The sequence below is a fragment of the Pristis pectinata genome, chromosome 9 (genome assembly GCF_009764475.1).
Source record: "Pristis pectinata isolate sPriPec2 chromosome 9, sPriPec2.1.pri, whole genome shotgun sequence".
NCBI classification, from domain to species: domain Eukaryota; kingdom Metazoa; phylum Chordata; class Chondrichthyes; order Rhinopristiformes; family Pristidae; genus Pristis; species Pristis pectinata.
In genome coordinates this window covers 12,173,052-12,196,614 of record NC_067413.1, presented here as the reverse complement: position 1 = coordinate 12,196,614, position 23,563 = coordinate 12,173,052, and the positions used below count along the sequence as shown (strand labels likewise).

Genomic DNA, 23,563 nt, shown 5'->3' with positions numbered 1-23,563 from the left:
CTTGTCTATTTGCCATTTAGATCTCAGGATAGTTCTATTTCCTTCTACCTCATGTACTTACTGAGCTTTCCCCTAACACTCATTGATGTGTGGAATCTTCAAATACTGGGATTATTTATCAAAGAAGCTGAGAAGTCTACAGAAGCAAAAAAAAGACTGGGGGAGGAACTCAGTGGGTCAGGCAGCATCCGTGGGGGCAGAGGGATGGTCGACGTTTCGGGTTGAGACCTTGCATCAGGTCCAGTTTAGTCCTCTGTGGAGTTATAGGACAATGCAGCACAGAAGGTGGTTATTCGAAGCATGGTAACCAATATGTGAACAGCAAGCACCCATGGATAGCAATGATGACTAGATTTATTTTTTAATACACAGCAGAAAATGGTGAGCGGATCGGGCTACATCTGTGAAGAGGAAAGGAGAGCTGGTGTTTCAGGTTAATGACCTATCAGATTTTGACTTCTGGGATGTGAATTCTAATTCTTTCTCCCTTGTCTGACCTGTAGGGTATTCCCAGCATTTTCTGTTGTTAATTGCAATGGAGTGACTAATGTAAACTTCACACAGTTTATTGTGTGTTTTGGTTAATAGTTGGAACCACTGGAGACATATTGCGTGAGAATTTGCATAATTATTTCTACTAAAACAATGTGAAAGCAGTTTAAGATCAACAACATATAAACAACATTTTTATATCAAGCATTACTTTCATCTCCTTGCAGAGTACAGTTGAAACATCTGAGAATGGATCATAAAATCAGTGTTTAGTGCCAAAATGCCACGACATCTGGAATAAAATCATTAAAGAAAGAATCTGGAACAGGCCCCATGAATCCTCGATCCTGTACTGCCATTCAATATCATTTGCCAGTCTTAAGTCTCAGCACCATTTTCCACTGATCACATATGCCTCAGTCAGCCATTAGGTTTGGCTTGCTTTGCTCTTCAATCTTAAAATGCTTTCCCACTTTGAATGCATTCTTTCTGCTTCACTGAGTAGAACAGCAATAGAACTCCAGCCTGTCAGCCTTAGTGTAACCAAGAGAAAAGCTCCTCAATGCCAAGAGATAGCTCCATAGTCGTATTTGTTCAATTATTGCGATACTTGTGCACTTTGAGCATGAAGGAATGGAAAAAACATATTGGTGCAGATTAGTGCGCTGGGGATCTGGGTTCAATCCCCACCTTGGATGCTGTTTGCATGTTCTCTCTGTGTCCGTGTGGGTTTCCTCCAGGTGCTCCAGGTTCCTCCCACAGCCCGAAGATATGCTGGGAGGTTAATTGACAACTGTAAACTACCCCTTGAAATAAGTGATTAATGGGAGTCGATAAGACATGTGAGTGAGAATAAGCTGCAAGGCTTAGGGGTAAGGGAATGGAACATAAATTTATGCTGCTGCAAAAAACTTAAAGATATCTTAAAATTTAGAACCCGAGGTATTGGAGCAAGCATGTTACCATGAATCGAAAACTGGCTGTCACATGGAAAACAGAGCAACACACACAAAATGCTGGAGGGACTCAGTGGGTCAGGCAGCATCCATGGAGGGAAATGAACAGTCGACGTTTTGGGCCAAGGCCCTTTATCAGGACTGGAAAGAAAGAGGGTAGAAGCCAGAATAAAAGGGTGGGGGGAGAGGGAGGAGAACGAGCTGGCGGGTGATAGGTGAATCAGGTGAGGGGGGAAGGTAGGGAGGTGGGGAAGTGGAAATAGTGTGAGAAGCTGGAAGACGACAGGTGGAGGAGGCAAAGGGCTGAAGGAGATGGAATCTAACGGGAGAGGACAGAGGAGCATGGAATAAAGGGAAGGAGGTGGGGAACCAGAGGGAGGAAGTTGTCAATAGAGGATAATTTTCAGATTGGAGGGATGTAACTAGTGGAGTACCACAGGGATCAGTTCTTGGCCCCTAACTGTTTGTTGTTTACAGTATATTAATGACCTAGAGGAGGGAACAAAATGTTAGGCTTCCGGGTTTGCTGATGATCGGAAAAAAGGTGAAAGGGCACGTTGTGATGAAGTCATTGGTACATAGATAGGGCAAAAGCCTGGTAAATGCAGTTTAATGTGGGGAGGTGTGAGGTCACGCAAATTGTTAAGAGGAATCAAAAGGCGATTTTATCTAAATGGAGCAAGACTGCAAATGAGTGAAGTTCAGAGGGATCTAAGTGTTCAAGTGCACGAATCACAAAAAATTAACAGACAGGTCCAACAAGTAGTAAAGGCAGGCAGTACGTTGGTCTTTATTGCAAAGGGGTTGGGGTTTAAGAATGGTGAGGTTTTGTTACAGTTGTATAGCAGTTGGTGAAGCCAACTGTGCACAGTTTTACCTAAGAAAGGGTATAGTAGCATTGGAGGAAGCCCCAAGCTAATTCCGAGGATAAGAAGGTTCTCCTATCAAGAGAATCTGTTTGGAGTTTAGAAGAATGAGGGGTGACCTTGTTCAAACATACAAGATCCTAAGGGGGCTTGACAGGGTAGATGTTGAGATGTTTCCAATAAGGGTAGAGTCAAGAACAAGAGGACATAGCTGTAAAATAAGGGGCCGGTCATTTAAAATTGAGGTACATGGGAACTTATCTCAGATGGTGGTCAGTCTCTGGAATTGTCTGCCACTGTTGGTGATGGAGGTCTGATCATTAGATATATTTGAGTTGGAGATAGATAGCTATTTGAAATATTGAGGAATTAATGGTTATGGGGAACTGTCACAGAAGAGGAGGTGAAGCCAGCAGAGATGAGCGATGATCATGTTGAATGGCGAGGTAGGCTTGAAAAGGTCAAAAGGCCAACCTCTTCTCCTGTTCCCTTGTGTTCTTGTGGAACTGATGGGGTTGCACTGCTGGGAGCCAGCATCAACCTGATGAGCTAAATAAGCCTCCTTCTGCCCTAAATAAATAAATGGGAATGATAAAGAACAGTTACCACTACCTTGGTTACTTCAGCATCCAAAAATCTATCAAGCTCAGTCTTGAAATAGACTCGGTGGTTAAGAATCCACCGTGCTTTGGGGTAGAGAATTCAAAGAATCCCAATACTCTCAGCAAAGAAATCTCTCTTCATCTTTGACTTAAATAGCTGATCCTTGATCCTGAGATTAACCCCTCTAGTTTTAGACACCACTCAACCAAACCCCAAGATCCAGAAAATGTAGTGCTATTCTACTATTCTACTCATTTTCTCCTCACTGGACAATTCTCTCATCCTAAAAACTAACAGTGAATCTTCAGAGTCAGAGTCATAGAGTTGTACAGCATGAAAACAGGCCTTTCGGCCCAACTTGTCAATACTGATCAAGATGTCTACCTGAGCTAGTTGATGTTTACCTGAGCCATTTTCCTGCATTTGGCCTATATCCCCCTAGGCTTTTTCTGTAAATGTACTTGACCAAATGTCTTTTAAACTTTGTAATTGTACCAGCCTCTGCAGCTTCTTCTGGCAGCTAGTTCCACATACCCACCACCCTCTGTGAGAAGATGTTGTTCCGCAGGTCCTTTTTAAATCTTTCTCCTTTCACCTTGAATGTATGCCCTCCAGCTTTAGACTCCTCTACCTTGGGAAAAAGACTGTGAGCCCCTCCACCTCATTGACAAGGTAGCATGGTAGGGGAGTGGTTAGCGTAACGCTGTTACAGCGCCAGCGACTGGGGTTCAATTCCGGCCGCTGTCTGTAAGGAGTTTGTACGTTCTCCCTGTGACTGCGTGGGTTTCCTCCGGATGCTCCAGTTTCCTCCCACATTCCAAAGATGTACGGGTTAGTAGGTTAACAAGAGTGTAATTGGGCGGCACGGGCTCATTGGGCTGGAAGGACCTGTTATTGTGCTGTATAAATAAAGTTAAAGTCACTCCCCTCATGATTTTATATAACTCCATCAGGTCACACCTCTACATCCTACGCTGCAGGGAAAATAAAATCCCAGCGTATCGAGCCTCTCCTTATAATTCAAGGTCTCCGGTACCAGTAAAATCCTCATTGCATCATAGGATTTGCTGCATCTTACAAGAGGAGTCCAGAACTGTACACAGTACTCGAGGTGTGGAACTGCACATCAACTTCCGCCTGTGGGTTGCTTCTGCATTGACCCTTTTCAAAATGTCTCAATGTGTCCTCATTTAAGCTTTGCCGGAAAGCCACGCACAGGAGTACTCTCGCGCATATCCTTGATGGAAGAATAAGTACTGAGGTACTGAAGTACTGAGGTCCTGGCAAGGGGCATATCAATGCTCTTTCTCCCAAACCTTCCCAGTATCAATGCTTAATGATACCATCACCATCATTAGCTGCGTGGTCTGGAGGATAAGGACATCTAAATTATGTTAATTGTAACCAGTGTTGGATGACTCATGCAGGAAGTTAACTGGACAAATTACACAGCACAGAAGACAGCACAGTACTTGTGAGCAGAAAAGTCACAATGATAATCGAGTTCTATATTGACATGTTAAGAGTGAATTCATACTGCAGTTGGTAGTGTTGCTTAGAGACACCATCACTGGTAGTGTTGCTTTCAGCCAGAAGTAAGATCTCTTTATTAGTCACATGTACATCGAAACACACAGTGAAATGCATATTTTGCGCAGCGTGTTCTGGGGGCAGCCCGCAAGTGTTGCCACGCTTCCGGTGCTAACATAACGTGCCCACAACTTCCTAACCCGTATGTCTTTGGAATGTGGGAGGAAACCGGAGCACCCGGAGGAAACCCCCGCAGGCATGAGGAGAACATACAAACTCCTTACAGACAGCGGCCGGAATTGAACCCGGGTCACTGGCACTGTAATAACGTTACGCTAGACATTGAATGAATTGAATTCTGTTGCATACATAGCTCATATCCACAGAACTTCAACCCTTATAGTTAATTTCAGGTTAGCGTAGAGTCTAATGCACTGGACACCTTTTAGATAGCAGCATGCCGTAAGGGTCAGTGTCAGAATGACTGATTTTTGATACATATACAAATAACTTTGACATGGGTACACAGGAGACACAAGAGACTGCAGATGCTGGAATCTAGAGCAAAGCACAAACTGCTGGAGGAACTCAGTGGGTTAGGCAGCATCAGAACTGAGAGTGGAGACGGAAGAAGGCCCATATTAAGAGAGAGGGAGAGGCAAGACGGGGCCAGTAGGTGATAGGTGGACTGAGGAGGGGTGAGGGGTGGGGGTGATGGGCAGAAGGAATCAGGTGTGGGGCGGGTTGGGGGGGGGCGGGAGGAGAAAGAGGCGGGTGGATGATATGTGGACGCAGACAAGGGGGAAAAAAGGGTCAGATGGAGCCAGTTTGTTCTTTTGACATGGATACACGGGACTTCCAAATCTTTGGATGACACAAAGCTTGGAAGTGTTATAACCAATGAGGAGGATAACAGGAGCATGAACACATGGATTGGCTGATGCAGTGAGCAATAAAGGGAAGGGTAAAGTGACATATTTTGCCAGGAAAAAAAAATTAAATGGCACAATTCTAAAGGGATGAAAAACACGATGACGCTGGAGGAACTCAGCCGGCCAGGCAGCACCCGTGGAGAAAAGCAGGCAGTCAATGTTTCAGGTCAGGACCCTTCTTCAGGACTGGAGATAGGAAAAGGGGAAGCCCGATATATTTGAAGGAAAAGCAGAGCAGTGATAGGTGGACGAAGGAGGGGAGGCGGGGTGGGCACAAGGTGGTGATAGGTAGACGCAGGTAAAAGATAAGCAGGTGCGGGGGAGGAGGGGAGGGCAGATCCACCGGGGGATGGGTCAAAGGTAAGAAGAGAGAGGGAAAAAAAAGGAGGCTAGGAAAGGGAAGAAGAAAAGAAGTATGGGGGGGGGTTTGTGGGGAAGAGGGGTGAGGATTACCTTAAGTGGGAGAATTCAATATTCATGCCAATAAGGCTGAAGAGGTGACGGAAGTGGCGTACGGGCAGGTACTACACCTATGGCGGGGGCAGTGGAAAGTTCATGGGGTGGGAGCGGGATGGGTGGGGGGGGGGAGGAGTGAACTAGGGAGTCGCGGAGAGAGTGGTCCCTGCAAAAGGCAAAAAGGGGCGGTGAGGGGAAGATATGCTTGGTGGTGGGGTCCCGTTGGAGATGGCGGAGGTGGGGAGGTGATGGAGGTAGTGTAGGGGCAGGTGTTGCGCCTATGGCGAGGGCAGTGGAAAGTTCCCGGGGTGGGAGTGGCATGGATGGGGGGGGGGGGAAGGATTCTAAAGGGAGCCCAGGGACAGAAGAACCTGGGTGTACACGTGTATAAATCCTTGAAAGTGTCAGGGCATGTTGAGAGAGTGGTTGCTCAAGGATGTGGGATTCTGCAGCCACAGTGTACTAAAGCAGGGAAGTTATGCTGAGCCAGTACAAAGCACTGGTTAGCCAACGACGGGAAATAATGTGTCCATTTCTGGTCACCATGTGTTAAAAAGGATGTGAATGTTCAAGAAAGGGTGCCGAGAAGATTTGCTAGATTTGTTTTCACGGGGGTGGGGAGCTTCAGCTGGAAGGTGAGAATGAAGAATGCCGAAAGGAGACTGAACAGAGGTGAGACAATTATAGCTGGTTTGAGGGAGGACGGGTGAATGGAAGGAAGCTGTTGCGTTTGCAGATGGTTCAAGGACCATGGAGTACAAGTTTAAAATCTTGGAGGAAAAACAAGGGAGGTAAATTCAAAATCTATTTTACACAGTGGGTGGTTAGATCTGGGACTACACCTGTAAGAGTGGTGAAAACAGAATCAACTAGGGCTTTAAAGAGGGAACTAGACAGACTCTTGAGAGAGAATAATTTGCAGGGATGTGGGGAAAAAGTGTGGAGGGAATATGACTGACAGGATTTCTTGGCTACGAGTTAGAATAGGCTCCATGGGTTGAACACCTTCCTGCTCTGATTCTTAATGTTTAAATTAGTCGCATATTAAAGTCATGAGAATTCCTTACAGCTGTTTCTGAACAGAACCTGACTGATAAGCATCTGAAAAAGTACAGGCAAAAACCAACTCACCCACTTAATGTGACTCGATATGATACAATCTACATACCCTTTGAACTAACTACTTTGCAACTCACCCACTATTATGAGCTCAAACTTATGCAATTTCTTAAAGGATCAACAAACAAGCCAACTTAAGGGAAAAATAACCTGGGAAATATAACTCCAGGAGATTGCCTTGAATGATGTCAATTGTTACCTTCTATAATTTGGGATGGGGTATCTCAGCTGTGAAGGAACTCATTCAGCTACCTTCTGATGGCCTGCAGTAGTGCCACATACAACATACCCAGTGGTAGCTTATTCCTGAGGACAACATCTCTCTGAGCAAGATACTTCCTGGCTTCTAATCTACATTCATACAGTGAGAACTTGTACTGATGTCTTCTAATCTTGTGTCTCTCAAGCTCAAATAACCTGTCCACTCGGACTAAAACTAGGCCTTTCATGATTAATTGTCTCCAATAAAATCTTCCAAGTTCCTGTGTTTGTCTCGATAACTAAAGGACCTTAAACCAAACACAATTTTTATACTTATTCATAGCATAGGGGCAAAGCTGGCATTTATTGCCTTACTCTAATTGCCCCACCCTAATTGCCCCAAAATGAGTTGGTGTGCCATTTTCTAACTGAGTGGCTTGCTAAGCCATTTCAGAGGGAAGATAAGTATTGTTTATGGGTCACAGATAGGCCAGAGTGAGGGTGGAAAATTTCCTTCTCTTAATGACGTTAAATGATTCAGATGCGGTTTTATATCAATCTGATTACTCTTACAAGTGCTTTCAATTCCAGGATTTATTTAAATGAACTCACATTTTATAGCTGCAATGGCAGGATTCAAACACATCTCCCATTCATTGGTACAGGCATCTGGATTGTAGTGCAGTGATTTCATTGAAGTGCCACTGTCTGTATCAGTGCTCCTCCACTGAACCATGCCCATTCCTTCATATCCCTCAAACAGAAGCTCTGCAGTCACCTGCTTTCATACATGAAGGCTTTTCTTGCTGCTCACTCAAGCCTCATCTGGAGTTCACTGATAAGTGCACTCCCGGCATTACCGCAGGGAGTGCATACCAACATGTGCATGCTTATGTGTGTGTGTCAGCATGTCTAAAATACCACAAGCGGATAACTGATGGGAACTTCACCAGGGGCAGTTCATTTGTCCCAGGACATGGTAGCAGTATTCACCATTCCAACACAGAAAGCCTTTTATCCTTATCAAATATTCTACACAATATACACTTAACTCTAACCAGACTCAGATTAGCTTATTGTCATATACACCAGGGTGCAATGAAATTCTCATGTGAAGCTCAGAGTAAATAGCAAGCATGGTAGTAATAAACACAACAATAAATACCATAAGATCTGGCAGAGGAAGTGGTTGAGGCAAGTAAATTAACATTTGAAAGACACTTGGACAGGTACATGGACAGGAAAGGTTTAGAGGGATTTGAGCCAAATGTGGGCAAATGGGACTAGCTTAGATGGGAATCTTGGTCAACGTGGACCAGTTGGGCTGAAGGACTTGTTTCTGTACTGTATGACTCTATGACAAGTGCAAATTTACCAACACTGTTGCATCTCTTACAGCTACGTTAAGCATTGTCAATGAACTCAACTATGAGGACTGAACGTCCAAATTGACCTAGCAACAGTGCCAGACTAGTACCCAGTCACAAGGACGCCTCATTCCACTTCAATTTATTTAGCACCTGACACATGGGTAGTTTTAAGTACAAATGGTATAGTTATCAGTTTCAGAACCACAGTGAAGTTAGCTGCACTTGGACTGTCTTATGCAGGGTGCAGAGTCCACGAACAGCATTTTCTGTTTGATCAAATTATAAAAAGAATCAATAAAATTGAGCCTAGCAGAGAGACTGTTATCAGGATGATGCAGGTTCCTGTAAAAGCAGAGACTGTAATAATCATTCAGCTGGATCTTGGCACATCTTTATTTTGCTGCACTTGGATCCGCAGTTGGTTAAGAAAAGTTTGCTTCCTAGATAAGGGCCACAAGAGATTTATGTAAGAGGAAAATGTGACTGCCTGTGATAATGCCCAATGACCTGTGCTTCCCAAACAGGAAGCCAAGAGAATAAAACACCTCAAAGGATTTACGAATCCTAGAATGCCCACATTTATATGCCAAAATTTAAAACAGCGGGAGATTTAGTAAGTCCTGATCTGCCGCCAACCTAATAAAAGTCTCCATAAAAGTTAAATGTTTTTGCCACATGTATATATCTGTAGTTTGTGTATATGTCCATGCATGAATATATCAGTGCAGCACAGAGGTCCAGGACCTGAGCTCCACACTAAACACGGATGCTGTCTGTGTGGAGTTATCGCTGTGATTTTCATGGGTGTTCCTGTAAGTGATCCAGTTGTCTCCTGCATTCTGAAAGATATGCTGGTTGCTTGGTTAATTAGTTACTGTAAATTTTCCCTTGTGTAGGTAGCTGGTGGGAAAATCAGGAGGGTGTTAACAGGCATGTGTGAAAGAACAGATTACAGGCACATTGATGGGACAATGGGATTGATGGAACTGCTCTGAAGGCTGGCAGAGACTCCATGGGCAGAATGGCCTCCCTCTACGTGGCGAGAAATGTAAAAGTGTGCGCACGCACACACGTGCACATGTATGTTTGCATACTTTGGATACTTGTGCACACGTGTCAGTCTGTCTGTACTTGGGTTTAAAATACCACAAGATAATTAGCAGGATCTTCACCAGGAGCAGTTCATTTTTCCCAAGAAGTGGAAGCACTATAGGGGCTCCCCAGGTTATGAATGATCTGACTTTTCAAAATCCGGCTTTACACAAATTCTCTCATACATTTTTAAAGCATTTTTTCAAGCTAGTGATAACAATAATAAAATGTTTCATGGTACTCATTAATAACTGGATACAATATATATTCCATTCATTTAATTATGGGTAGTGTTAAGGTGAATATTCAATGAAATGAAATTATAGCAAGTGTATGCAGAGATATGGGTTGTTATAGAAAATGGACAGTTCTGACTTACGGAGAAATTCACTTATGGACATTTCTCAGGAATGGAACCCTTACATAATCTGGAACTGCCTGTATTCGTCTTTCCAGCACAGAAAGCAGTTTATCCCTATCAAATATTCCACACAATATATCTTTTCATATACCGTACTCTAACTGGAAAGTTAAACTTGCTTTAATAAAAACTTTACTGGCGTAAAAGGTTTTCTTCTAACAGTTCCCCAGAGAAATGATGGCGAATGAGTATTCATGTGCCTCTAAAAGAGGCTATTGTTTCCAAAATTGATAATAAAGAGAAATATTCTTTAGACTTTTGGTATAGTAAATAGAAAGATTACCAACTCAAATTCAGTGGTTTTGAAAGTGAACTGTGGGTGTGCCTGAAATCTTATAAAATGGACTTTGGTGTGAAGACCTGAAGTCTGTTCACCACATCACTTGATGAATGGAAAACTCTGAAGATTACAGAGAAGCTGGCTTCAACCAAAGAGATTTGTATTTTGTTGATTAAGATCTCTCTGTAATTTGCTTGTACAATTTTAAAACTTGAGCTCAGTCTAGATAACACCAAATGGGCTCATCACATTAAGAATACAGCATAAGCATTGCCTCAAATGTATCATCTGAAAGACATCTGCGATTGGTCTAAATAACCATAATCTCTTCATCTGATTGAATGAAGAAGAGGAAGGAAAAGCAGAACTTGCATTTCAATAGCACCTTTCACATTCTTGGATGCCCCAAAATGTTTATAAGATCTCTTTATTAGTCACATGTACATCGAAACACACAGTGAAATACACCTTTTGTGTAGAGTGTTCTGGGGGCAGCCCGCAAGTGTTGCCACACTTCCGGTGCCAACATAGCATACCCACAACTTCCTAACCTGTACGTCTTTGGAATTTGGGAGGAAACCGGATCATCTGGAGGAAACCCACGCAGACACGGGGAGAACGTACAAACTCCTTACAGACAGCGGCCGGAATTGAACCGGGGTCACTGGCACTGTAAAGCGTTACGCTAATCGCTACACTACCGTGAATAGTGAAAGCAGTACCTTTTACTCTGTTGTCACTGTTGGAACTTAGGAAAGCAGTGAAATAAATTCACAATTTTTTCACCAGTAGCTAGAACACCGTGGTCATCACCACAGTCATTTCCTCAACTTCCCTTGAGACTGGAAACCCAGAAGCATAGGAAATTCTGCCAGGGGCTTGCCAACGACATGAACATAAGGAACAGGAGCAGAAGCAAGCTATGAAACCCCTTAAGTCTGCTCTGCTGATCAAGACGACCTTTGGTCTTCCTGCGCCTCAGATACACTTCTCTACCTAATCCCCATATTTTTTGGTCCTCTTGCTGGTCAAAATCTATTCATTTCAGTTCTTAAGTATTCTCAACAGGGCATCCAATGCCTTTGGGAGGAGAGAATTCAAAAGATTCACAATCTTCCTCATTTCAATCTTATTCCTGTATCTATGGCTCTTGCTCTTGAATCCTTCAAGCTTAAGGAGACAGCAGGTCAATCCCTCTCAGAATGTTACAAGTTTCAATGATTATTTTAAATTCTAGAAAGCATGGGTCAATCTAGGACATTCCCACCATTCCAGGAAGCAGTTTAACGGGATAATCCTGTTGCATGCCCTAAATGTGCAATATAGCACAAAATATTCATGCTGAATTCCACTTCAAAAATTTGGTTCCATTTATGTTAATGTATGTAACATATATGTGACTTAAAGGCTAATGAGACTGGCACAGAAGTTCTGCTGGTGCTAGTGTGTAGGTAGACGGCGCAAAGGCAGCAGGGAATATTGAGCCCTTCATGTCAAGGGCAGCACGGTGGTGCAGCAGTTGGTGTTGGTGTCCCCTGTCTCCTGGGGACTCTGGTTCAATCCTGACCTTCAGTGCTGACTGTGCAGAGTTTGCACGATCTCCGTGTGACCGCATGAGTTTCCCCCAGGTGCTCCATTTTCCTTCTAGATCCCAAATTCATGCTGGTAGGTTAATTTACCACAGTAAATTACCCCTTGGTGCAGGATAATGGAAAAATGATTCAAAGGGGAGTTGACAGGCCTGCGGGGGAATGGAACTAAGGGGATTGTACTTCTGGGAGCCAGTATGAACCTTACTGTATGAGCTGAATGACCTCCTTATTATAAGATAAAGAGAGGGCAGAGGGAAACACAGAAAATAAATGTGTCACTTATGAGCAAAATGCAAATAGCAGGTTCCCTGAGTCACTGGAAGCAACACCACAGGAGAATCAGTGGTAGTTTGAATTGTTAAAATGTTCCATAGATCAACAATGCTTAAACTGTGTTGACTACTGCATTTTCAACATGTATTTGACAACAACTGCAAAATCCAGTATTATCTATTTCTCCATAAATGCCTTTCAACAAATCATGGCAGATTGCAGCACAGGCCAGGTTCAGAACAGTCCTCAAGTGGGACTTCTTCCAAATAAAGTAACTAATACATGGTATAGTCTTTTTCCAACAGGGAGAACAGATAAAAGACCTGTAGTTATTCAAGAGGCAGTTAACTGGTGTAGTGGTGGGCTTGCAAAGTTCAATGCAAGAGTAAAGTTGATACCTGAATGTTATTCCATGCTTTTGTTTCGTGATCTTTGTAACAGGTCAAGTAGAAAATAATAGAAGCAAAAAATCCAATTAGACATTGATTGGACAAAGCTTTGGAATGAACCGAGGTTGTCAAAGACCAAAGTTCTGTCAAATTAATTTGTGATCACAATTTGTAATGCAGGAAACATGGCAGTGAACTTGCACAGCAAGCTTCCACAAATAACACTGTGATACTGATTTGATAATCTGTTTTAAGATTATCTTGATAATCTTGATAAATTTGTTATCCCAATTATGGGATAAGGAAATTCCGCATGTTCCCAGTGACACTCACCAATTTTTATAGATGCACCATTGAAAGCATCCTATTCGGATGCATCACAACTTGGTATGGAAACTGCTCTGCCTGAGACCACAAGAAATTGCAGAGAGTTGTAGACACAGCTCAGTCCATCATGAAAACCAGCCTCCCCTCTATGGACTCTGTCTACACTTCCTGCTGCCTTGGAAAAGTAGCCAACATAATCAGACATTCTCTCTTCTCCGCCCTTCCATCAAGCAGAAGATACAAAACCCTGAAAACTTCCACCACCAGGCTCAAGGAGAGCTTCTATCCTGCTGTTATAAGACTCTTGAGTGGACCTCTTATATGTTAAAGACGATCTCTTGACTTCACAATCTACCTCGTCATGGCCCTTGCACCTTATCGTCTACCTGCACTGCACTTTCTCTGTAACTGTAACACTACATTTCGCATTCTGTTATTGCCTCTCCCTTGTACTACCTGAAGTACATTCTATACGGATGGCATGCAAAATTACATTTTTCACTGTATCTCATTACATGTGACAATAATAAACCAATACCAATAAATATTAACAAAGACATTACTTCTTCAAAGTAGATCAATGTCATCTTCTTTGGCAACTGGGAGGGTACACACACCACAGCTTTCAACATCCCAACCAAAGGGCAGTAAGTCTGACAGTGCAGCACTCCTTCAGTCTGGATAACCTCATGCTCATGTGTCTGGGAATTTGGCTTGAACACTGAGAGGAGAGCAATGAAGAGAGATTGGCCAAAGCTGTGAGAGACACTGAGCTCTCAGCCACGTGTCAACAGGCGTTTTGTTAAATATCAATGGTTTTTCATTTACCAGTACTAAGTTACCATGACAATGCATTACCTCATTTACTGCTTACTCTTCAAGTTTAAATCTGCACTTTACCCCACAATTTTATTACATAAGGCATGAGACCTAATTGATACATAAATCACTATATTCCACTATAAAAGGCCCTGACACAACTTAAATTCTAAATCATGTAAAATATAAGTCTTATATATTCTTCATAACTACGCACTGAGTCATCCTTCTAATTGTATCATCTTACGTCTGGCAATCTGAAAGGCTACATTTACACTTTCCTGAACTATACCCTATGATTGATGGCTAACTTTCCATACTTTGATTACACTCCTTGAGCTCAGTGGTCAGTTGCATCAGTTGAATTGAGACACAAGAGGCTGCAGAAGCTAGAACCTGCAGCAATACACAATCTGCTGGAGGAAGCAGCATCTGTGGGGGGAAAGGAACTGTCGATGTTTCGGGTTGAAACCCTGCATCAGTTGAATGGCTGTTGAATCCCATAGAGTTCAGCCATGGTCCTAATTTTTATCCTCAGCTGTCTACGTGACTTAACCCAGCAAAAGGCTTGTGCTGATCAGGTGGTCTCGATTTCAAATGGAAAATTTGCTCTTCAGGGGAGGAAATGTACCAAGCTTACCTGGTCTGGCCTATACGTGACTCCAAAGCCACAACAGTGTGGTTGACTCTACAATGCCCTCTGAAATGACCAGAAAAAACACTCAGTTCAAAAACAATTGAGGATGGACAATAAGTGCCGGCCAAACCAGATCCTAAAAAATTAATAATATAAAACCCAACTGCTTTATCTTTTCTCCCCAACAACCTGTGCTGCAGCTATGCCAATAGACCTGGTTAGACTCCCATAGTCAAGGCCAAATATCATAGGACAGTCTTAAAGGGATGTAGATCCACAATCTGCATCTCCAATAAAATTCAACCATAAAATGCTCAGCTCCCTCAGAACCCAGACAATCATAAGTCTTCAAGGAATATTATCCTGTCCTGTCTGTTATGAGCTAGTTATTTAAAGCTATATGGTTATGAGCTTTTGATTTGTTGAAGACTGACAGGAATATATAACTTCATTTACCACCTCTTTCTCTGTTCACATTGGGGAAAGTGCTCTGTACCTTTTGCGTGGCTCTCACCCTGTATTTTTTTGGATTCCATTGTTGATTTTACAGCTCATCAACTCTTCATACCAGTTGACCAAAATTGCAGCACAATTTCCACATTTCACAGCACTATGTGGAGTGTTAATGTCAGCACTGATGCTCCATCTGATAATTGGTGAGTGATACTGAAAAACTGTCACACTTTGTATTGTACTCAAACAGGCAGATATCAGATCTTCAATTTCAGTTACAAGATTACATTGAAATACAGACAATGGACAGCACAAGAAGCAAGCCACAAAGCTTGAGTAGTCCGTACTAACAGTTATGCTTTGTATGACTCTTCTCTCAGCCCACTTCATTTAACTCCTGCATTCCTACCTCCCTCATTGGACAGGAAAGCAGAAGAACAGATTTCCCTGATCTTTGAATCCCTTAAGGAAATGAAAAGTGGACATCATCTGTAAGGGGAGGGAGATCAGCTCTCCCTCTCCTCCATCCCAGGGTAGAAGGTGAAAATTATCAACTTAGTGATCAATAATGTTATTTGTCTCAACTCAGTGATGCTGACCTTCACCTTGACAAGAATATGAACAAAAAAGCAAGTGGCTGGAGTTAACCATGATCACGTTTAAAGACTGACCAGCTAAGGTGCTGAGTGGCTACTCCTAAGTTTCAGCAGAGTCATTGGGTCAGATTTTTGTCATCACCACCTCGGCAGCAACCTTACAGAGCCTATTCACTTTTTGTTGTATTATAAGGACTTTTCCACCTTCAGCAGTAAAACAAACAAGGTGTGTGTAGGCTGGTGACAAGTATCGTTCTCTAGAATGATACTTTCAGTGATTATATTGAATTAGCCGCATTAAAAAGCCACTTGACCCAACTGATTCCTGCCTCACTTTACCTGACACTATTAGCATATTGTTCTATTCCTTTCTTCCCAGCAGCTTCCAATTTAAATGACATATGTATTATAGATGATGTAATAAATGTTTACCCATGTTAAAATTAATTTCAATAATGTGTTGTAGGAGGGAAAATGCAACACTGAATACCTTTGCTGCCAATTCCAAATCTTATATCCGAATCAAGAACTGTAACATGAATCCTCTAAGTCACCTGTAACCACAAACAGTTAAGCTAATAAAAAGCAACAGAAAACTGTGGACTTACAACTGAATCCTGGCTTGATTTTCTTGCTGGCCTGTAGGCTGTATATGGTAATTTGAAACAAGGCATGAAGCAGCAGAAAGGTGAGGCTCGTGAAACACAAGGTTTTCAGTAAGCGGCCTGTGTGTCCTGGAATAAAAAAAAGTCCATAATGAGTCCCATGCAAGAAATTATAATTAAATAGCCAGTCAACTGTAATATTGACATTCAAGACAGAAGTATTGCACTTTGTTTTACCTAGCTTCTCTTTCTTCTAGTAAATGTGGCAGACTGCTGTCTGTCACTAACACCTTCCTGGGAAACATCTTCCCCATCTCATTCTGTATCTACATTAGACTGAATTTCTTTTTTGTAAGCATGTTATTGGCAAGGCACATGGTTATTGGGGCTGATTTGGCTTCCGAAGCCATTTCAGACATCCTTCATTGGGCAGTGATTTAGAGTCACACGTCGGCTGGGTTTGGTAAGGGTGACCTACCTCCATCCTAAAGCATATTAGTGAACCAGATGAGCTTTCAGCATAATCCATGACTTCCGTAGTCAGTGTAGTAAATGTAAGAGGCTGAGAATCCAATGAGCAGATATACTTATTATGGTGGCTCACATTAGTCCAGTCCTCCCTCTCCCTATTTCCATGTAGCCCTGCAATAGTATCTGCAATGTTTGGCTTCTCCAGTTTATATCTCAGAATTTCAACGTTGTTTATTTTCTCCTTTCTCCCTTCTCTTCTGGTTTCACCCTTCTCCTTTCTAATCTCCTCCACATAATTTATCTGCAATCAACAAGCCCTCAACACCCTCCCTCAGCCAACACCACCAGCACTTGCATCGTTCAGTCTTTCTTGGTGTCTCCCTATCACAAACATTCCCTTTGCTCTCTCTCTCCTCCCTCCACTGCTCCTCTCCCATCCACCTCACCTTCTGTGCAATTTTAAACATCATTGGTTTCTAACTTGATAGGGCAGGCACGGTAGTGTAGCGGTCAGCGTAACGCTGTTACAGCACCAGCGACCCAGGTTCAATTTCCACCGCCGTCTGTAAGGAGTTTGCATGTTCTCTCTGTGTCTGCGTGGGTTTCCTCCGGGTGCTCCGGTTTCCTCCCATATTCCAAAGATGTGTGGGTTAGGAAGTTGTGGGCATGCTATGTTGGTGCCGGAAGCGTGGCGACACTTGCGGGCTGCCCCCAGAACTCTCTACGCAAAAGATGTATTTCACTGTGTGTTTCAATGTACATGTAACTAATCAAGAGATCTTATCTTCTCTCAGTTTTAATGAAAGGTGTCCTCCAACCATTGAGAGGACATCTGTGGAGAGAGAAACAGAGTTAGCAGAACTAATGGTTCACAACGATGTTTGGATTCACCAGTCCTGATGAACAAACGGTCATTGAGTTGAAACGTTAACTTCATTTCTTTCTCCACAGATGCTGCATGATCCACTGAGTGCCCCAGCACTTCCTGCTTTTGTATCTCAGATTTTCAGCATCTGCTGTTTTTTGGATTGTCATCCTGAAACGTTAACTGTTTATTTCTCCACAGATCTTGTCTGACCTCTTGAATACCTCCAGCATTTTCTGTTTTCCTTGCCTGAAAGTGTGGTGAATGTAGTGCTATTTGCATCTTTTAAAATGGAATTGGATAAATATTTAAGGGTAAAAAGTGCATAGGGCAGTGAAGTGGTGAGAAATAGGTCTAACTGGATTGACCTAAAGTAGGGGTAACAAAACAGCAGAAATAGCCTCCTTTCTGCAATAAATCTGCTCCTAAATCAGCTATTCCTGAAGCTTAAAGGTGCTGTTTAGATGTAACAGTGGGACTGTAGAGAAGTCAGACTGTTGTTGGAGCAGAGATTAGGAAGAGATTGCAAATCCTCAAGAGAAGCAAATGAGGAAGAATGTTTTCTATGCCACAAGCAAGAGGAAGCAAAGGACACAGGTTTAAAAAACAAGAGTAGAAATGGAGAAATTATTTTCAGTTGTAAGTTGTTTTGACTTGGATCACAGTGCCTGAAAGCGTCGTGGAAGCAGATTCAACAGTAACATTGAAAAGGGAATCAGATAAATAATTGAAAAGGAAAATAAATGAGAAGAGAAGTGATCTGATTTGGAAAGCTTTTTGCAAAGAGCTGGCAGAGAATAATCTCATTCTGTACTATCTGATTCTTGCTATTTCTATCATTCTAAAAAATGTATCATTTGATTTTTATACAATTTTAATAAGATAAATTTTGTATGTAAATTCCAAGTCAAGATTAAAAGTTGTTTGCCTTTCACGACAGCTCACAGGAAACCAGAACGATGGAGTGTGTATTTTCTTTTCATTCTTTTTTATCAATGTAATAAACTAAAGAAACGATTTTGTCAGAAGAGAAACACTTGCCAGTTTCTTCAAAGATTATAAGGTCCCCGTCCTTCAGTATGCACGGGTGAGAAGACCTCAAGCTGACTTTTTGAATTGCTACCCTATTTGAAAATCTGTCTGTCTCAGGAGAGGAGTAGATTTCAGTACGATGACTTCCGTAGTTAAATAGCTGCTGCTGTCTGTAAGGAGTTTGTACGTTCTCCCCGTGTCTGCGTGGGTTCCCTCCAGGTGCTCCAGTTTCCTCCCACATTCTAAAGACGTACGGGTTAGGAAGTTGTGGGCATGCCATGTTGGCGCCGGAAGCGTGGCGACACTTGCGGGCTGCCCCCAGAACACTCTACGCAAAAGATACATTTCACTGTGTGTTTCGATGTACATGTGACTAATAAAGATATCTTATCTTAACACTTGCTTAGGCTGACATACTAAGGTTATCTAATTGGCTAAAATCCCAGAGGACTGCTAGCATAATGGTACATCAGCAACAACAGAAAATATTGAAATAGAAATTGATTTTGACATATTACCCAAAATTTTGTTCACTTGGGCAGACATTGAAGCAAATTGTTTAGTAAAGAATGAATTGTATTTATATAGCACCTTTCATATCTCTTTTTAGTTTATTCTATAGAGCTTCCTAACCAATGAAGCACTTTGAACAACTTCAGGTCATGAAAGTTGCTATATAAACAGAAATCTTTCTTTCTGAAAATGGCCAATGTTTTGGCTGGTATTTAAGAGAGGAATGTTGGCCAGTAAATCAGGCCAAAATTATTCTTAGAATACTGCCAGCTGAATCAAATATGACATTTATTGCACACTTTCCTCTTTGATGATACAGTCTTGCACTGAAATGTCAACCAAGTTTCGGCATTCAGTTCCTGGGTTGTGTGTTACCAACAGAGCCAAGAAATGTTTTCACAGCTGTTTTAAAATTATCTACAATTTTTTTCTCAAAATAGGAAGGCAAGTTATTCATTTTTTTTATTATTTTACATCAACCTAGGTTCTACTCAAAAGCATATAGTAAATACCAATTTAGCCATAAGAATGTCTCACACAAATGCTGCCACGAAGACTTGATTAGATCCATGCATGGTAACAAAATGAGGTATGATTATATCAAATGGAAATCGTTAGATTTCCCACGACTGAGAAATCTGATTTCAAATTTTCACCTATTTAGTGGTGATTTCCTTTAATCTCTTAGAAGATAGAACATTACAGCATAGTACAGGCCCTTCGGCCCACAATGTTGTGTCAACATTTTATCCTGCTCTATGATCTATCTAACCCTTCCCTCCCACATAGCCCTCCATTTCTCTATCATTCATGTGGCTATCTAAGAGTCTCTTAAATGTCCCTAATGTATCTGCCCCCACAACCTCTGCCGGCAGTGCATTCCATGCATCCACCACTCTCTGTGTAAAAAACTTACCTCTGACATCCACCTTATATCTTTGTCCAATCACCTTAAAATTATGCCCCCTCGTGTTAGCCATCACTTAACAGTTTTTATTTGTATCTTTCTCATATTTTTTAAGACATAAGAGGCTATTTGGTCCATTCCATCTGTGCTAGCTGTCAGCGCAATTCTGTCAGCTCCACTGCCCTACTTATTTCTCTGAAACCTATTCCATCTCACATGCACATCCAATCCCACCTGATTCTCCCAGCACTTACCTACACTATAGGTAGCTAACAGTGGGCAATTAATCTACCAGGCACAGTAGTTAGCATAATGCTATTACAGTGCCAGTGACCTGGTTTCAATTCCGGCTGCTGTCTGTAAGGAGTTTGTACGTTCTCCCTGTGTGTCTGCGTGGGATTCCTCTGGGTGCCCCGGTTTCCTCCCACATTCCAAAGATGTACGGGTTAGGAAGTTGTGGGCATGCTATGTTGGCGCCGGAAGCATGGCGACACTTGCGGGCTGCCCCCAGAACACTACACAAAAGATGCATTTCACTGTGTGTTTCGATGTACGTGTGACTAATAAAAATATCTTATCTTAGATGTGGGAGGAAATCAGTGCACCTGAAGGAAAGCCAGAGAGTCACAAGGAGAATGAACTAACTCAACACAGACAGAACCCGAGGTCAGAATCGAACCCCGGTTTCTGGAGCTTTGCGGTGGCAGCTCCATCTACTGTGTCATTTTGCTTTGTTTATGGAATCACTTCTGCTACTTGTGCTGAAGACCTGAAATGTTCTGACAAAGGGTCTTTGACCTGAAATGTTAACTCTGTTTCTCATTCCACAGATGCTGCCTGATCTGCAGAGTGTTTTCTGTTTTTATTTCAGATTTCCAGTATCTGCAGTCTGTTTCATTTTCTCATCGCTGCAGGAGTTTTCAGGAAAAGTGTTCTAGGCCCAACCATCTTCAGTTGCTTCATCAATAATCTTCCATCATAAGGTCAGAAATGGGGATGCTAACTGATGATTTCCCAATGGTTAATTCCATTTGCAACTACTCAGCAATTCAAGCAGCCCATACCTGCATGCAGCAAGGCCTAGACAACATTCAGTGATGGACTGTTAATGGCAAGTAGCATTCGTGCAACAGAAGTGTCAGATAATGACTGACAAGACACAAGGAATTCTACAGATGCTGGATGTATCTGGAGCAACACACAAAAAGTGCTGGAGTAACTCAGCAGGTCAGGCAGCATCTACTGAGGGAAATAAACAGTCAACGTTTCGGGCCGAGACCCTTCATCAGGACTGGAAAGGAAGAGGGCAGAAGCCAGAATAAGGAGGTGGGGGGAGGGGGAGGAGCACACGCAGGCAGGGGATAGGTGAGTTCAGGTGATAGGTGAGAGGGGGAAGGTAGTGGGTGCCTTGCTCTTCAAGTACCTGTACAGATGCCTCTCAAGTGTTGTTACTGTTCCTGCCTCCACCACCACCTCTGGCAGCTCATTCCTGATACCAACTACTCTTTGTTAAAATTTTACCCCTCAGATCCCCCTTAAACCTACTCAATTTCACCTCCAACCTATACCCTCTAGTTTTGGACACCTCTACCACGGGAAACAGACTCTGGCTATTTAGCCTATGTTATAATTTTATGTACCTCTATCACGTCACCTCTCTGCCTCCTTTGCTCCAGGGAAAACAGACCCAGCCTATCCAATCGCTCCTGATAACTCAAGTCCTCCAATCCAGGTATCATCTTTGTAAATCTTTTCTGCACCCTCTCTAGCTTAATCACATCTTTTCTGCAGTGTGGCTGACTATCCTTAATCAGTCCCTGCCTCTCCAAATGCAAATAAATCCCATCTCTCAAAAGCCTTTCCAATAACTTTCCCACCACTGTTGTAAGTCTACCAGCCTGTAGTTCCCTGGCTTATCCCTGCTGCCCTTCTTAAATAAAGGGACAACATTAGCTATCATCTAGTCTTCTAGTACTTCACCTGTGGCTAACAAAGATACCAACATCTCCACTAAGGCCCCAGCAATCTCCTCCTTTGCTTCCCATAACATCCTAGGTACACCTGGTCAGGACCTGGGAATTTATCCACCTTTATGCATCTCAAGACTTCCAACACACCCTCCATGGTAAATAGAGATGAGAAATATTCCTTTAAGATGTTGCCCATTTCCTGTGGCTCCACACATAGATCACCGCAGTGATTCTTAAGGGGACCTACTCCATCCCTAGCTACCCTTTAACTGTTAATATACTTAACAGAATCTTATAGGATTCTCCTTTATCTTATCTGCCAGGGATATTGCATGGCCTCTTTCTGCCCTCCTAATTTCCTTAAGTGTACTCCTACATCCCTTATCCTCCTCAAGAAACTCGCTTGATCCCAGCGGTCTATACCTGACATATTTCCTAACCAGAGACTCACTATCCCTTGTCAACTAAGGAACCCTAATCTTGCCAGCCTTGCCTTACACTCTAACAGGAACATGCTGGCTGTGAACTCTTCCTATCTCACTTTTAAAAAACCTCCCACAAACAAACGTCCCTTTACCTGAACACAGCTTCTCTCCTCATCAAATAAACCTTCCATCCCAGGAATGAATCTTGTGAACCTTTACTGCAAGTAAAGTAAGTCCTTCCTGAGGTAGGGAAACTGGATTTCTACACAATAGTCCAGATGTTATATTATCAGGGCAACATTTAATTGGAACAAGACACCTTTATTCTTGTGTTCATATCCTTCTGTAATGAAGGATGCTATTAGTGGCATCTGCCATCCTAATTGCCTGCTGAACCTCATTGTTAACTTTCAGTGATTCATCTAGACGGTCCCTCTGAACATCAGAAACATTTAATCTCTCAACATTTAAAAATGCTTTGCATTTGTTTCTTCTGTCAAAATGATGACTACACATTTCTAAAAATTATATTCCATTGGCTATGACCTTGTCCATTCACTCAGTCTGTCTGCATTCTCTAGGAACTTCGATGCATCCTTCACATAGCCCATATTGCCACCCAGTTTTGCACCATAAATAAACTTGGACATATTACACTTGGTCACTCAGATAAATTACTGCTAGAGTTTGTGAACAGCTGGAGTCCCAGCATCAATTTCTGTGGAACCTCTCTGGTCTGGTTCTCAACAAGATACCTCCTGTTTCCTGCTTGTTACCCAGTATATTACCCACATACCACGATGTTGTGCCGACATTTTATCCTGCTCTAAGATCTAGCTAACCCTTCCCTCCCACATAGCCCTTCATTTCTCTATCATTCATGTGCCTTTCTAAGAGTCTCTTAAATATCCCTAATGTATCTGCCCCCACAACCTCTGCAGGCAGTGCGTTCCATGCACCCACCATTCTCTGTGTATAAACCTTACCCCCGACATCCCCTTTATACCTTCCTCCAATCACCTTAAAATTATGTCCCCTTGTGTTAGCCATTTCCGCCCTGGGAAAAAGTCTTATCATCTTGTACACCTCTATCAAGTCACCTCTCATCCTCTTCCTCTCCAAAGAGAAAAGCCCTAGCTCACTCAATCTATCCTCATAAGACATGCTCTCCAATCCAAGCAGCATCCTGGTAAATCTCCTCTGCACCCTCTCTAAAGCTTCCACATCCTTCCTATGATGAGGCAACCAGAACTGAACACAATACTCCAAGTCAGGCAGTATCCATGGAGGGAAATAAACAGTCGACATTTCAGGCCGAGATCCTTCATCAGGACTGGAAAGGAAGACGGCAGAAGCTGGAACAAAAGGGTG

At 42.6% G+C, this 23,563-nt stretch overlaps 1 protein-coding gene across 1 annotated transcript in view; it reads right to left on the bottom strand.

Annotated features, from left to right (window-relative positions):
• Positions 1 to 23,563, bottom strand: part of LOC127574433 (piezo-type mechanosensitive ion channel component 2-like) — a 521,253-nt gene that overhangs the window by 279,997 nt on the left and 217,693 nt on the right. The window contains 1 exon segment of the mRNA XM_052023441.1: positions 16,013 to 16,138. Within this exon segment, the coding sequence (XP_051879401.1) occupies positions 16,013 to 16,138 (126 nt within the window).